This window comes from Raphanus sativus, chromosome 1 (assembly GCF_000801105.2).
Source record: "Raphanus sativus cultivar WK10039 chromosome 1, ASM80110v3, whole genome shotgun sequence".
NCBI classification, from domain to species: Eukaryota; Viridiplantae; Streptophyta; class Magnoliopsida; order Brassicales; family Brassicaceae; genus Raphanus; species Raphanus sativus.
This window is the reverse complement of record NC_079511.1, coordinates 7,440,067-7,456,012: the sequence shown is the minus strand read 5'-3', so window position 1 is coordinate 7,456,012 and position 15,946 is coordinate 7,440,067. Positions and strand designations below refer to the sequence as shown.

Here is a 15,946-nt window from a genome sequence, read left to right as displayed (position 1 = left end):
ACCTATTATATTTTTTTAAAGTACTTTCATTAAAATTTTATACAAAAAAAAATTGAAAATATATAATTTTTATACTCACAACAAAATATTATCTAAAAGAAATTATATAACTCTTATTTTTTATTATTTTGAAACTTATAATATTTTCTAAAAGTAATTATATACAAAATATGATATTATATAAGTAAACTTTAATTTATGTGTTATTTAAAATGCGCTATTAGAAACTTTTAAATTTCAATATTCGTTAATTAATTGTTTATTTAAAGTTATAACAAACTTTGTTAAAAATATAAAAACATTTACCAAAAATTTATAATAGTTTTTTTAAAACAATTATGCATTAATTTCTCAAAAATAGTTGTGTAATTTTCCAAATATCTTTTGACCAAATATTCAACTTTTAGAAAAAAATTTAAACTCATAATGATAATATTATAAACTTTACAAATATAAAAATAATAGATGTTAAATTATAATTTTTTGCAGCACGGAAAAGTAATTTTTAAAAACTAAAATAGTATAATATTTTGAAATCTTAATTTAATAACAAAAAAAAACAGAATACTTAATACCATAGCATAAAAAACATCTTATATCAATAAAGTTTACTAAAATAATATGATAAATGTTACAATGTATAAAAAATTAACTAAAATAATTGGGCTGAACAATTTAAACAGAATAAATGTATTTATTTATAGAATTCTGCAATACTACATTTAGACTTCAGACTTATTATCCGGGATCCGAATTCCATTTGAAATCCACTTTGAATCCAATCCAAAAATAGGATATCCAGATGTCTAAATTGGATCCAAATAGTAAAATCTCGTATTTGTCAACAATCAAATTTAAATTCGGATATTTTGATTTTTAGGTCTGAATATCCGGATCTGAATCCGTATTTTTAAAATATATTAAATTTTTGAATTTTATTAATAATTATATTTGATATAATAATATTTATACAAAATTATTTTATAATATTAAATTTTAATTTTTTTATAATATTATATACATATACATATTTATAAATCTTGTATAGATATTTAATATATGTTTTATGTTAGAATTTTGTATTTTAAAAAATATTTTATGCGACCTATATAAATTATTAAAAGTACATGATTCTCTATTTGATTATTCAGATTCTTAATTAATATATATTTAAAGAACAAAATTTAATCTATACAGAAAAATGTTATATGTCGAATAAAAAAACTAAAAATAAGATTATAGAGATAACACTAATATATAAGCTATATATTTTAAATATTTACAATCATATCAAACATATACATTTATAAAATGAAAATAATATCGGCACAAATATGCAGTTTAAATTCTAGTTAATGAGTAAGCTATTAACGAGTTCGAGTTCCACCAAAAATTTTTTTTCCAATTTCACTTGATCAGTTAAAATCATGTGTTGCTTTAGTGGTACCAATTTACGGTAAAAGTAGAACTTTTTCATAATAATAATAATATATTTACAGTACTCTTTGTTTTTAAATGTATATATTTTTATTTTTTTACATATACTAAATACTAAATTTTTAATAGTTATACATCATTTTGTGATTAAATGTTTTAATTCATTTAAAACTAATATCAATTCAAAATTACATTTTTAGAAATATTTTTTTTATTCTTTTGTCATCATATCTAAATTCATTGATATGATATTATTTTAAGTGGTTTAAAAATGTAAATCACAAAATTGATGTATTATAATAAAAAATTAGTTTTTAGTATATACAAAGATCTATTTAAAATAAAGGGATAATATTGCTCAACGGTTTTTATTTGAAATTCTCTTTTGTGAGAAATTATAACTCAGAATCGAAAAACCGTTTCACTCATTTATGCATTCTAAATTTGTAACTAACCATTTTGTTCCAAAAAAGACATGTAAGAAAGACAATATTTATGGTATCCACGGTTTTACTATATTTTGAGAAGTTATAACCAAAGATTACATGAAAGTTTTGAAGATGTAAGTATGTCTCATATTCTTTGAAATAGAAATGGTTGGATAAACGCGTTAGTAAAACAAAAGCAAAGATCAAAGACTATAATTTTTAAGTTTGAAGATTAGTTCGAGTTTAAGTTTCGGATTTCCCTTGTTAAAAAAAAGTTAAACACACACAAAGTAAATCTACTAGCCGACCAATACACCGAGTTAGACGTCATCATACATCTTTTTGTCGGTTCTTAACAAGATGTGTCATTGTACCAGTGATTTATTCTTTTTTTTGTTAAAATTATCCTTTATTAATTTAGTAATTTCTAAATAATTCTACTAAAATCCAATGTTATTCACACATCAGTGTTCAATAAGTTTGACTTTACAATAAATTTTTAATTGTTCAAAAATAATAAGTCAAAAATATAAATACACAAATCTGAAAGAAACTTAGAATTACCAATACTAATTTTTTTTCAATTTTAGAATCATTAAAATTTCTAAAGATTAAATCATATATGGATTTGTAAATAAAATAAAATGATGTTATCCGTTTGTATATTTTAGTTGATTAAAAAATTTGTATACTATTTATAATTTATTTGCAACCATGATTTTTAAATCTAAATTGACATTTGTAAATTCAAAGATTTTTACTGGTATACTTGAATAACATTGAAATTAATTAGTATTTGAAAATCACTTATAAACTAATACTCCCTCCGTTTCTAAATAGATGATGTTTTAGGGAGCTTTTGATGTTTCAAAATAGTTGATGTTTTAGTATATCAATGTACTTTTTAACTTTATTAAAAACTGTGTAATCAATGGTAAAATATAATCTATTTTGTGATTGGTTGAACAATTTTTAATTTATATTTTAATGATACTTTTTAGATTAAAAACAAGTTTCTTAATAATCGTGCACAATCCTAAAATTTCATCTATTTTGAAACAGAGGGAGTAATAGATTATTTGGTCAAAGATTGTGAAATCACAGAACTAATAATAGATGATTTTGTCAATTAGTACTGGTTCTCGTTCGCGTTGACATAAACATTTAATTCCAATATTTGAATTTGCTTTCTTCATTACAAAAGTTGACAAATCGTTGATAGAATGCAATTTATAGTTAAATATATACTTTAGCAAAGTCGTTGTGCCAATCGGTGACATGTTATCTAGTATACAAAAGAAAGCTAATTAACAACCACTTCTTTGCTTTGCTTGAACCCACTTCAGGAAGTGAACTCACCCACTTCAGGAAATGACCTTAAATAAGCCGTTATCTTCCCATCTACAATCTGCTTTGAGTGGCAAAATGTCCAAAAAAGGTTTGAAACTTACACGTGATAAGCACGTGACTCTTTTATTCCGTAAGAAAATAAGATATGGGCTTCTAGCTAGTGGGCCCATTTATTTCCTTATCGGGCCCGATTTTGTTTGTCCATTAGTGTATATCTCCTCCTCCGCGTTACTCATCGGAAAAAAAGTTTCTGCCCGGCGAGCATCATAGACGAAGACACCGTAAGATTTGATTTTTAAATTTTGTGTTTGATCTGTAATCGATTTTGAACTTTGCATATAGAATCTTCTCACTGAAAGTGTTGATTGATTATAGTTTCTCGTGGATCAGTAGTAGAGAGTATCAATATGATCTGAGCTGTTGGATCAAATGCTAAACTTTGTGATTGAGATTTTAGGAAACGATGGGGAAGAGAGGAAGAGCTTGTGTAGTAGTGCTTGGTGATCTTGGTCGAAGTCCTCGTATGCAATATCACGCCCTCTCTCTTGCTCGTCAGGTTCACCTCTCATTTTACTGTATTTGATCACTTCTTCTTCTATTGGCTTTGATCCACTTAGTTTTTTTTAAAACCCTTAGCTTTTCAATAATAATCAATACAGGCATCACTTCAAGTGGACATTGTTGCTTCCGGAGGTATAAAAAAGATTCACAATTTAGTGCTATTTTTCCAAGCTCTTGTGACTCTCCAAAGTTGCATTGTTTTTAAATAGGTTCAATACCTCATGAAGCTGTTTTGAACCACCCATCAATCCACATCCATACCATGGTATTATTCTTCCTTCAAATCATAAACTGCTTGATCCATCATCATGATCATGATCATTTGTTTCTTTCTATTGGCGGTGTGTGAAACAGGCGCAGCCTAGATTCATTAACCTCTTGCCAAAGATACTGTATCCCGTAACTCTCTTGCTCAAGGCATTTATTCAGTTTACAATGCTTCTCTGGTTCCTTTTCGTTAAAGTGCCAGCACCCGACGTTTTCTTGGTTCAGGTAATATCTATCTATCTATCTATCTTGTTTTTCTTGCAAATCTTTGCAGGAGTTACAGGAGAGTTGTTTCTGCAGAATCCACCTTCCGTTCCAACGCTAATTGCTGTCAAGTGGGCGAGTTCATGGAGGCGTGCGGCTTTTGTTGTAGATTGGCATAATTTTGGATATACATTGTTGGCATTGTCTTTAGGAAGAAACAATGTCTTTGTATCCTTATACCGCTGGTAAGTACTCACACAAACCAATTATAGTGGCTTTTAAACTATATATGGAAGTTCTTTATCTCTAAGGTTGAAAGTGGTATTATTTGCATTGCTTCAGGTTTGAGAGGCGTTACGGAGAGATGGCGACAGGTTCGCTCTGTGTGACTAAAGCAATGCAACATGAATTGGAACAGAACTGGGGAGTGAGGTGAGAGATTAAATGGCTCATAGATCATACATAACCTGCAACATTTTGGCTCTGATTTTATATGCAGTAACTTTCTTAATTGAAATACAGTGCCAGAGTTTTATATGATCAACCTCCTGAGTTTTTCCGCCACACTTTGCTTGAAGAAAGGCATGAGGTTAGATGGTTCTTTCTTCCCTATTTAGATTAGTTTTATCAATCACATTTTTCTCTCCAGGTAGAGTACGGTATTGAGGGTAACGGAAAATTTGGTTATTTCTTCAGTTGTTTTGCCGAGTGAAGAAAGATCTCTGTCATCCAATTGGTGTCTATGATATCATTAGTAGAGGTATATCCTTGAAATAAATAAAAAGATTTTCATGTTCTGATTCCTTTTAAGCTTCTCCTTATCAATTCAAATTTTAGAGTTGGAGAATCAAGAGCTTAATGAAACCCTTTTTACAACCAAAGTAAATGATGAAACCTCGCTGAAGCAAAACAGACCAGCTCTTGTAGTGAGCAGTACAAGCTGGTGAGGCCACATCACTGTTCTTTGATCACCTTCACACTTGTGGCATCATCTTTCCATGATAATGAGTTCTTGAACTTTTTTCAGGACCCCTGATGAAAATTTTGGTATCTTATTAGAAGCCGCAGTAATGTATGACCGGCGTGTTGCTGCAAGATCAGAAGGAACTGATACAGCTGAGCAACACCTTTATCCCAATTTGTTGTTCATCATTACAGGTAAAGACACGATGTTGTTCTTGTTTCAGAACATAATGATATGTTGCTGTACCTGTTTTTGTTCTTGAGCTATCTGTATTGTCCATGAAGGTAAAGGACCTGAGAAGGAGATGTACGAGGAGAAAATCAAAAGATTAAACCTCAAACATGTGGCATTTCGTACAATGTGGCTCTTAGCTGAAGATTACCCGTTGCTTTTAGGCTCTGCAGATCTCGGTGTTTGCTTACACACTTCCTCATCGGGTTTAGACCTTCCCATGAAGGTTTAAGTCCATTATAATATAGAGCTCATATGCGCTAATAAAGTCATTTATCCAACTTGTTACCGATGTTTGGCGTTTTAGGTTGTTGATATGTTTGGATGTGGCCTACCAGTTTGCTCAGTTTCCTACTCATGGTAAATAATCACTGACTTCAGATACTTCCACGAACAGAGTCTATAGTAACTGTTAAACTTAAAACATTCGTGAAGCATTCAAGAACTCGTTAAGGATGGGCAGAACGGACTCTTGTTTTCATCTTCGTCAGAATTAGCAGATCAGTTACTGGTAAGTATTAACTTTTGTCTTTCTTATAAAGACACTATTTAACGTTAGTTAACATCAGTAATGTTATTATTCCATTCTGTTTTGTTCTGAACAGATCCTCTTCAAGGGTTTTCCTGGGAACTGCGATGCCCTAATGTCACTTAAAGCGGGTGCAATGGAGACTGGTTCTTCGGGTCGATGGGCTACAGAGTGGGAAGATTGTGCAAAACCTTTGATTACTCAGGCAAAAATCCTTCAGCTCCCTCTCTCTCAATCTCACACGCTTGTTCCTTTATTTCTCATAAGATGTCTAATCATGCAGGTCGTATCTCAAAATGCGGATTGAAGAGAGAATTCAAAACTGGTGTGCTTGAGGGTTCTTCACAACTTATTATGAGAGAGAACTCAAAAATTGGTGTGGTTGAGGGTTCTTCACAAATTATATAGAATCAAATTTTTGTTAACACAATCATATAGATCACAAGAGTTTGTCCCTGACTCCAAAAAGACTTTGCAAAAGCGTGTGTACGAATGAGAAACTGTTAACAAAATCTCAACTGATCAAAGTAAGGCCATGACAAATGTCTGAATTAAACCATTGTGAAAAACAAGAAACCTCTGCAACTGTCGGTAAATAAATATCACAGACCACCTATTTTAAAACAAAAACGGAAACTGCTTTCTTCTTGATGTTTGAATCCATATTCCCTCAGTCTTTTTCCCCCAGTGCTTTTGATTTTATGATCGATAGAAAAATATCGCTGTGAGACTTACTTGGCCTTTGTCTTAGATTTCTTGAGAAGACTAGAAGTTCTGAACTCAGCATCGTCTCTAATAAAGCTCCACCAGAGAACAGTAAGAGGAACTGTGATGGCGTGCCAGATGGAGTGAGCATCGAAGTAGCCTTCAAACGGAGGAAAATCATATATCTCCAAAAGCATAGCTAAGCCTCCAGCAATCACAACCACCCAAAGCTTCCAACTAGAAGGATGTCTCGAGACAGCTGCCCATCTTGCCCATAGCAATAGCTGAGCGACTCCCATGGTCACACACACAATCATGTTCCAACCTGTAAACAACAATCAAACTCAACTACTGCAAAAAAAAAGAAAACATATTCAGATTGGAGGAAAAGAGTCTGATGTGTACTACCATAGTCGAGTTTGTAGAAGTTAATGTATAGTATGTGGGTGGTGACGAAAGCTAGTATTGGAGCGGATACCATGACTCTTGCAGCCTCGACTCGAACATCAAAGGTTCTTAGGATGGCTAAGATGAGTGAGAATCCGAGAACTGCAATTGCAGATGAGTAGTCCAACCTCTCTGTGAGATCAACATCCCTGAGAAACCATAGAAGACGGATTACCAGATAATCAATCATATGACGTAGAATGTGGATAATAAAGTAAATGTGGTAGACGTGATTACCTGCTGTGGAAAACAGCACTCCAGAACCAAGAGTTCATTGAGAGGAGACCGTACATATGCCACAAACCAACGTACTCATAGTAAGCCGTCTTGTCTTGCTTCAAAGGCAGCTTATAGTATAGTGTGATGAAGAAGGAAAGCCAGCCGTGGAAATGCATAGCTAGGTTGAGCACAGAGAAAGCAACAGAAGCAGGCTCCTAACAACAAAGCAAAGTAAGAAAACAAGTGGCAGTTAACGTGAAAAAAAAAAAAAAAGAGTCAGACCTGAATCCCAAGGACACGCTTGAAAGGCCATTTACCATGGTACTTGACAGGGACATGGCCAAGAGATTCTCGTTCTTTCTCTCTATTAACCATACAGTGATAACGGCAATCACCTTGACAGCCCAGCTTCTGCCATTGTAGATACAGAGGTTCTTGTGTGTACCATGGACCACCATCAGTGGAAGAAGAATTGCACTGAGGAAAGCACACTTGTCCAACGCAACCGTTTCTCTCGCAATCTGCAACACATGTCCTGATACCCCAAAAAAAAAATCGCCAGATTAATTCATAGTTGTCCATGAGCCAGCCAAACATTGATAACTTTGGAGTGACTACTACTAAGTTACTAACCAAAAACCAAGTTCATGCTAGAAACTCGAAAGAAACAAAGAGGCTAATCTTGTGCATTAATTGTAGAGAAACTGCAAAAAGGATATACCTGTAGTTTGGATCGGCATCGCCAAGACTAGCATATGAAACACTGACAAGGCATGACAACACTAGCGATAGGGCTGTCAGGTAATGAACTGCCATCTGAGGAAAAGATCAACAAGCTGAAAGTGGCAGTCAAAGCACTGAGTTATAACTACGCAATAGAACTTAGAAAGATCACTTAAAAGGAAGTACACATTCAAAACATGAGCCAGACCATCCAAAGCAAACAAACAAACAAAGCCATATGAATTATCTTCATATGATTCATTCCACTAAAGAATGTACAAAAAAGGGAAGTGATCATTCTGGTGAATTGAAATTCTCGCATATAAAAGACCATAAAGTATCCAGATTTCTTCACAATATATAATCCTAACACTTTCCACACTGGATCAGATAATAAAAGTAAATCAAATTCAGAGCCCAAACCTCCATAGAGATCTAGTAATCACGCAAGATATAAACAAAGATGAGAAACCTATCAGATAGAATCCAGAGAGAACATAAACAGAAAGATCGAGCAGATCAGATCAGATGGACGAACCTGCGAGTTCGAGAGTCTGGTCTTCGCGACAAAGTTATGGTATGAGAACCACAATAATAGATGTCTCGCTGTAATTAATGGAGAAACCAAAGCACGTGTTTTTACTTTTGTTTATACTAAACGATGCGTTTCGTCAGATTGATAAAAAAAAGAGTATATATTTTTGTCTCCTAGATGATAAATACGAAGATCTAAATAATTATGGTACGTGGAAGCCCTTTTGGTCCAGTGGTTTGACTAAAGTTTCAATTGCTTTTACACCCGGAGATCTGGGTTCAAACCCCAGAAAATATCAAATTATGCAGATTATGGAGAAACATGTTACAGGAGATCTTCAGCTTGGTGCATGGCGTACCATTGAACATGGATCTCATAGGACGGCTCAGAGTGGTGCGGTCAGGCGTGTATTCTTACATGGTGGTAGAATTGTCGGCTGTAAAATCGTCTTTGTAATATTCTCATCGTTGTAATAGCATAATTAATCGATAATAATCGATTCAGACGTTAAAAAAAAAATAATTATGGTAGAAGTAAATCTGACGAAACATATAAATCAATATTAAATAAACTAATAAATAGATAAATTAATAAATTTTATACTAGACCAATGCAAAATATAATTTAATAAAATATTTTAGGTAGATGCAATGTAAACATAAAGTAACAAATAATTAATATTTATAATTTATATAAATATAAATATTAAAAATAATATTATATACAGTGAAACCTCTATAAATTAATAATGTTGGGAGTACACCAAAATTATATTTTTTATTAATTTATAGAGATTATTAATTTATCGAGATACTAATTGAACCAAAAATTCAATTTAGGACTATGAAATTATATTAATTTATAGAGATATTAATCTATCAATTATTAATTTAAAGAGGTTATACTGTAGTTTGTTTGCTAGTGACTTCTGTTTTAATTTTTATAAACGCTTTAAAATATTTTTTTAATGAATGTTTTTTATACACCAAATAATTAAATAAGAGCAACATAAAAAATTATTTATTAAACTTAACCAATACATATACGGTAAATCAAGTTTTCTTTATAATTTTGCATAATATATACATTAAAATATACAACTATAAAAAATTGTAAATTAATAGTTATCTATCATAATATCAAACATTATCAACTTAGAGAGGTTTTACTGTCAAATGAAACACTTGATTTTGTACAATATTTGATTTATTTTCTTTTCTAGAAAGTTGAACTTACAATATTATACAAATCAAGTAAAATATTTTCTGAAATGCAAGTTGTCTTCCTGTGGTTTTTTTGTTTTGTTTTATGCAATTATTGGTATACACACACAGTACATGAATGAAGGTTCAAGCATGAACCTATTCTCTATCTGGATTGACTTCTTCCCCAACTCTAATCCAAGACTCTACTTTTGCATCATGCTCATATCTCAGAAGAGTTCCAAACAATATCTTTCCCTGAATCCAAATAAAAGACCAAAGAATGTTACTTCATAAACAATTATCATGGAGAAAGAATGGCTCAAGAATGTTGAACCTTCACTCTCCTATATGAAGCTAAAGTTGTTAATGGCTCGTTGGATTTCTTCACTTGTCCACTCTCATTACTTATGTTTATCATCTGGCACCGATTACAACCGCCCAACGACTGAGAAACAGACAAAAGAACTGTGACATTTGTACAATATGATCACGAATCAAGTGTTAAACAGGTCCATGGACTTACCGTGAAGTTACTGTCTCCTATCTTGAGAGTTCTCCATTTATCTTCTGCGTATGGTTCACCTCCGGATATAACCAGATTTGGCCTGAATCTATGTGGACTGAGTTTCTCTAGATCTCGGTTGTAATCCTTGCCTCCTGCAACCAAATCAGTTTTAGGGAAGGGTGAACAAGAAATAAGATGTAAGATTAAAACGTACTTGCTTCTAGTCTTTTGTTTAGGTCAGCAACACTCTCTTCGGAGATCAATAAGAACTGAGCTTCATTAGCAAAGTTGATATTGCTTTCCAATTCTCTGCACAGCCCAGGACTCTTGTTTCTGTTCAAGCGGCGTTTGGAAGTAGAGCTAGAATACTGTACCAACTTGCATTGCCGACCAATGGCATTGGTGAACCAACCATTGATTCTGTTTTCTTCGTTGTGATTTTCAAGTCTACGCCATAAAGTCACACTTACTAGTTAAATTTATCAAAAAGGCAGTTGAATTAAGACATCGAATGTGAGGGGGAGAGAGCAATGCATACATGTTGTCATGTGAATCGAACTCATCGCTCCTTGGACTATCTGAATCAGACTTTATTCTGATGTACAACTTGTCTTTGCAGCGAGTAGATTCTACAGACAATAGTCCTTCCTCAAGGTCGATAAATGAACTAATAAGAGACATCTCAGGAACCTAGAAGGCATTTCCAACCGAACCAAAACTTTAATATCTGTAGATTTAGAGATTCAAGTTAGAAGATGACCTAGTACCTTCTTTTGGGTAATTAGTTCACCCGTCAGACCCTGAATCATCCATTCTCGGTCATGCAGTAGACCTTAGTATGTTCCAAACATAAAGCACAAGTTAACTATAAACGCCAAAGCGATCAGGCCAACCACTCATGATTAGAGTATGAGAAAGCAAAGGTAAATGAAATACCTGTTCTGCAAAGTGGCCAACTATTCACAGAAAATCCAGCACATGACTTGATTGGGTATATGGTAATTGATTTAAGGTAGTGTCTTGGAAAGGATTCCTTACTTTCAAGTTCTGTTTAACAGCAAAAAAGAAGTGGGAACCATGCGCTTAACAAGTGTAGCTAACACAAGCATCGATTCACCAAACTACTGAAAGGATAACATGTTACGATGGTACAGTATTAATGTCACATTATAGAGAATGAATGGCAGATACAAGTCCTTTCTATATCAATAGGAATGAATAATGGGTCCAAGAGAGGTAAGTGGCAACACTCAACAGCTATGTTATTAGGAACAAAGCGTGATTCAAGATTTAAGAGAAAGTATACCTTCAATAGGAAGTTGAGCAAACCTTCCACTGACGGCAATACCATTCTGAATCTTCCTTGGAGATGAGACAAATGAACTTATGATAAAATCTATAAATTTCTGTAAACCAAGAATAGACTTTAAATTAGGTGACCGAGGCAGAAGAGCAAAAATGAGTTTTGCTTATAATTTCTACAGCCTTCCCACACAAGGAACTGAGGAAAAGCTAACATATACCTTGGCCTCTTCAAAGGTTGACATATAACCAAACGAAACCCTAACAGCTCCTGTTGGTTTTCCATTAATCACGTCATTGTCATCCCAGCAAACATGCCCAGCCTGGGTTAAAATAAAAAATGCCATGGTCACCTATATGATACCTGATCTGCAAACCCAAGGCCAGTAAGAAGAAGAAAAAAATTATACCTCAACATTAGACAATAGATCAGAATGAGACAAGTCGAGATACTTTGCACATGCGCCAGGATTGCAAAAGCATCCTGTCTACACCAAAAGGAAGTAAAGTGAATTCAGGATCACGCGACCTTATGCAGGATTACGCCTAGGAATGCAATACCCTCATCATACTCAAAAAAATTATCTTCTCTTCTGTATTCATTTAGGTAGAAGAATTCAAAGAGGGGGAAAAAATTGAACTGTGTTTCCAAAACATACCCGTAACTGAATTCCAGATAAAGAAGCAAGCTTTTCCACCTCCAGGTAGCCAAACCAAGAGCCATCAGGTCTCTTCAAGTTAAATGTAACCGTTGGGCCTGATTTGTGTGAAGATAACTATAAAATAAAAAAAAATAGAATGAATCAAATACTATTGCTTTCCTTTTTATTGAAGCATTTTTTCACCAAATAAATGAAAGCCATAGGATTGATAAAATTATGTGGAAACGAGAAATCTCTCTTTTATTTGAAAGAGCTTACGTTCAGATTTTCACTGCCATACAGAACACATACACCAGCTCCGTTTCCATGTCGTAAAGCCTGAAGTTTCTTCTTCACATACATGGAAAGTGATGTTGTGTGCCTAGAAAATAGATACAGAAGACGCGTTAGCTTAATACACTAGCAGACGGTTTGGAGGGAGCTTTCAAAGTCCTACAAATTTCAAACAATGATTAACAACGACCAGTAGCATATGAGTCTTCAAAACGGCAGGAAAGGCCTCAACTAGATGATCTTCTATAAATAAGAGAATTTATAGTCAATTTGCAAGAGAAGCACAAGTTCTACTCACATCCAAATTGCTGAAGTAGTAAGAGACTTGAGTAATTTGAATCCATGGCGGATGGCTGCTATGCCCAAGAACGAAGCAGAACCATCCTCAAAAAACTCCTCCACCCTTTCCCTTCTTTTAACAAAGTCAATGTCAGCAATTGAAGCAGCAACAGTGCCTGTAAGCATTATAAATATCAAATGGCATTACTAATTCAACCATTTCACACAACCAAATGAGATGCATACCTCCACTGAAGTATGTCTTTTTAAGCAATTTGGCAGCATCTGTAGATTAAAGAGAAAAGCATCATGTCAAAAAATCAGCATTTGCAATCTTTGTTTCAGCATATGGTACAAGTAGATCTTCTTTGAGAGAAAGAGTCTGAAAAGAAAGAACAATAAAATGAAAACAATATTGGAGATCTTAACAGCAGAACCGCTTTGCCTGAGATGTGAATTTAAAGAGAATGCTTCTGAATTACAGTCGCATTTATGAAGAGACACATAAGGAGTTGAACCTCAGGGACAATTACGCACCATTCCGTACAAGGAGAGCACCAAGCCCAGTAGGATAACCAAACAACTTCATAAAAACAGTGAAAACGAGAAAGTTAAAATCTGAAAACTAAAGACCTAACTCTTTGTTATTAGAAAAATTCAAGGAGATACCTTGTAGAATGACATAACAACAAAATCTGCAGGGAACTCGGATAAATTAGGTGGTTGAGTAGCACAGCCTTTTGCAGCATCAATCAAGACCATCCACCGCTTGCTCCTAATAACAAGGGATAAGCCATGATGCAAGTCAAAATGAAATAAAACCAATAAAACTAAGTTATTCAACTCCTATGCGCACTTGAAATCAATTAAAGGAGAGGTTTAGGATTAAGTCAAATTAGTTCTTCCAAAAGTTTCCAAGTGTTATGCGGCTCATATTATAAGCTGTGTTTAATCGTCAAAATGTGCACGGGTCATTTCTAGATATCAGTACTTCTTCTATTCAAAGGCTGTGTATAATAACTCAAGCTGAATCATGTACATGAAACTATGCACAAGGAGCTCAACTGATTTTGGAAAATCATAGCCAAACCTCGGCGGTATGAATGCTGCCAGGCATTCAGTATTACCAACTGAAGCCACTGAGGAAAATAAGAGATGAGGAGAGAGTACGTACTTGGCAAAGGGAGTGCCTTCTAGGGTAGCTTCACTATTTTCTTTAATCAAGTTGACCAGATCAAGGTTGAACCTCAAGCCAGTAAAATTGCACTCTGAAGGGAAAGCAAATAGATTACAGGCATCTCCTGTAAATATAAGAAAACGTGATACCCAGGATAAGCATACGAGCAAAGTCGATTGTGCACACAAAGAAGATGACATGCGCTACATCTTGAACAGACTTTATTCAGGAACAAAGAGAAGATTCTCGAGCTAACGGACCTCTTGACTCTTCGTTTTGGAGTTTAGAAGTGTTTCTCGTCTGCACAGCACGAGGCTTTACCTTGATAAGTGGTCCTGAACTTGCTAGCTGACCGGGCTGGTTAGCTGCCTCTTCAATATCCACTGCACATGCTGAAGCACCTTTACCTAATGCATATTCCCTAATACCAAGTACACTGTTGTGGTTCTCCATGGTATACACAAAGTTGCTGTCCTGAGTCCACGGAAATGTCTCCCCGACAATCTTTAGTGCTGCTGTGGCTCCGGACGTGAATACGCAACTGTAGTCTTCAGGAGATGCATTGAAGTATTCAAGTACCTGACTCCAGTGTGCAATGAAGATAGATTAACAACACCAATAGAAAACAAAAATTAATATTCCTCTCAATAAATGTTAAGAAAGTTGCACCTGACGCCGAGCGTCCGCTATAATTTCACTGGTCGCTGAACTGATATCACTTTGACTATCTAAATCAATACTATTAAGGAACCCCTTTCAGCTACATAAGCTTACAAAAAAATATATATATATACTGTCCATACTAACAAGATCTACAGTAACATTGCCCTTTCTCACTAATCAACATCACAGTTTCATAACTTCAAGTCACAAGCTTAGCACAGGAGTACAAAATCTGAGATTCACACCCTACTAGATGCCATCTCATTTAGTAAAAAACAAAAGTTAAAACATGTCCTAATGGATATAAGATCCGGAAAAAAAGAGGATACGTGGATTTCCATAAACATTGCTTGTAAGTTCCTTGAAAACATTTTCCATCTGCAACTCGGAATACAAAGTAGAACCAGCATGATCCAAGTATACAACACCTGCACATACCACAGAAACTTTTAAGTTCAAGCTTAAAAACTCATAAGTTTAAACAACAAACTGATCAAGCAGAAAATATTATACTGGATTAAGGAGAACTCTTATATCCGTTTAGGATACTAAAAAAATTAACATTAACAAAGATTGATTTCATTTTTTTTTTGTTAAGTCAAAGATTGATTGAATTTCATTCTAAGCAATATCTGAAATGTTTATGAGTAACTGATCAGTGTATCACCAATGATTCTAAGTCTCAGATGCTAAATCTCACTGATTTAATTACGTATATAACCTAATTTTTACTAACTAACGCCGAATTTCCGAAACCGACCAAAACACGAACTCAATTCATTTCGAAACTCTCAAGTAGTTTAGCTGTTCCTCAACGGACCCAGCCCAATTTTCAGCTCAAAAAGCTTCGGTTTTTCGAACTCTCTTGAGATCCGAGAGAAGAACCCGTACACAATTCGAGTAATAAACAACAAAAAGGGTAAAAACACGAAAAGATTTAAAGAAAAAAAAACCTTGGTCTAATCTCTTGAATTCAGTCTCGCGGATCTCTGTGATACTCTTAGGACCATCTGGGTATCCATAATAATCTCCAAACTCCTTCAGAAACTCTTCCATGGCGTTAATCTTCGAGATGGAATCTCTCTCTCTTTTGATGTTAATCTCAGAAAAATCGTCGACGAAAAAACAACGACGGTGGTTCCCGGCTTTTTTAAAATAAAAATATATTTCCTCTTAGAGAAATTAGGACCTCTACCAACCAACTATAACGATATTTGTTAACTGCCAAAACTCCAAAAAGACGTAACTGTTCACGAAGTGTCTTTACTCTGCTACCCCTA

The 15,946-nt window shown here is 34.0% G+C and overlaps 3 protein-coding genes across 5 annotated transcripts; 1 reads left to right on the top strand and 2 right to left on the bottom strand.

Moving 5' to 3' along the window:
- Window positions 1-3,443: 3,443 nt before the first annotated feature.
- On the top strand, window positions 3,444-6,439 carry LOC108812497 (UDP-glycosyltransferase TURAN). The gene is made up of 16 exons (XM_018584777.2): window positions 3,444-3,496; window positions 3,673-3,771; window positions 3,875-3,908; window positions 3,986-4,041; window positions 4,131-4,268; window positions 4,344-4,492; window positions 4,590-4,679; window positions 4,770-4,836; window positions 4,944-5,007; window positions 5,085-5,190; window positions 5,275-5,405; window positions 5,496-5,668; window positions 5,750-5,802; window positions 5,878-5,953; window positions 6,048-6,176; window positions 6,255-6,439. Exons 2-16 carry the CDS (start codon window positions 3,679-3,681, stop codon window positions 6,276-6,278), a joined length of 1,383 nt encoding a protein of 460 aa, XP_018440279.2. The 5' UTR covers window positions 3,444-3,496; window positions 3,673-3,678; the 3' UTR covers window positions 6,279-6,439.
- A 17-nt stretch (window positions 6,440-6,456) lies between these two features.
- Window positions 6,457-8,735, bottom strand: LOC108812506 (uncharacterized). Of its 2 annotated transcripts, none has more exons than XM_018584787.2 (6): window positions 8,604-8,735; window positions 8,064-8,178; window positions 7,625-7,877; window positions 7,361-7,557; window positions 7,085-7,272; window positions 6,457-7,001 (listed from the first exon to the last, which is right to left on the bottom strand). In XM_018584787.2, exons 2-6 carry the CDS (start codon window positions 8,156-8,158, stop codon window positions 6,703-6,705), a joined length of 1,032 nt encoding a protein of 343 aa, XP_018440289.2. In that variant the 5' UTR covers window positions 8,159-8,178; window positions 8,604-8,735; the 3' UTR covers window positions 6,457-6,702. The 2 variants fall into 2 exon arrangements, with proteins under 2 accessions (XP_018440289.2, XP_018440298.2); XM_018584796.2 differs by having other exon boundaries at window positions 8,064-8,158; window positions 8,604-8,732.
- Window positions 8,736-9,777: 1,042 nt separating this feature from the next.
- On the bottom strand, window positions 9,778-15,823 carry LOC108840016 (molybdenum cofactor sulfurase). 2 transcript variants are annotated; one of them, XM_057008350.1, is made up of 21 exons: window positions 15,620-15,823; window positions 14,996-15,094; window positions 14,673-14,731; window positions 14,264-14,582; window positions 14,001-14,127; window positions 13,496-13,601; window positions 13,364-13,409; window positions 13,073-13,111; window positions 12,846-13,002; window positions 12,533-12,635; window positions 12,272-12,388; window positions 12,023-12,100; window positions 11,834-11,935; window positions 11,617-11,716; window positions 11,247-11,357; window positions 11,078-11,142; window positions 10,849-11,000; window positions 10,525-10,757; window positions 10,329-10,459; window positions 10,140-10,250; window positions 9,778-10,060 (listed from the first exon to the last, which is right to left on the bottom strand). In XM_057008350.1, exons 1-21 carry the CDS (start codon window positions 15,720-15,722, stop codon window positions 9,962-9,964), a joined length of 2,457 nt encoding a protein of 818 aa, XP_056864330.1. In that variant the 5' UTR covers window positions 15,723-15,823; the 3' UTR covers window positions 9,778-9,961. The 2 variants fall into 2 exon arrangements, with proteins under 2 accessions (XP_056864330.1, XP_056864328.1); XM_057008348.1 differs by having other exon boundaries at window positions 9,779-10,060; window positions 10,329-10,462.
- Window positions 15,824-15,946: the final 123 nt, after the last annotated feature.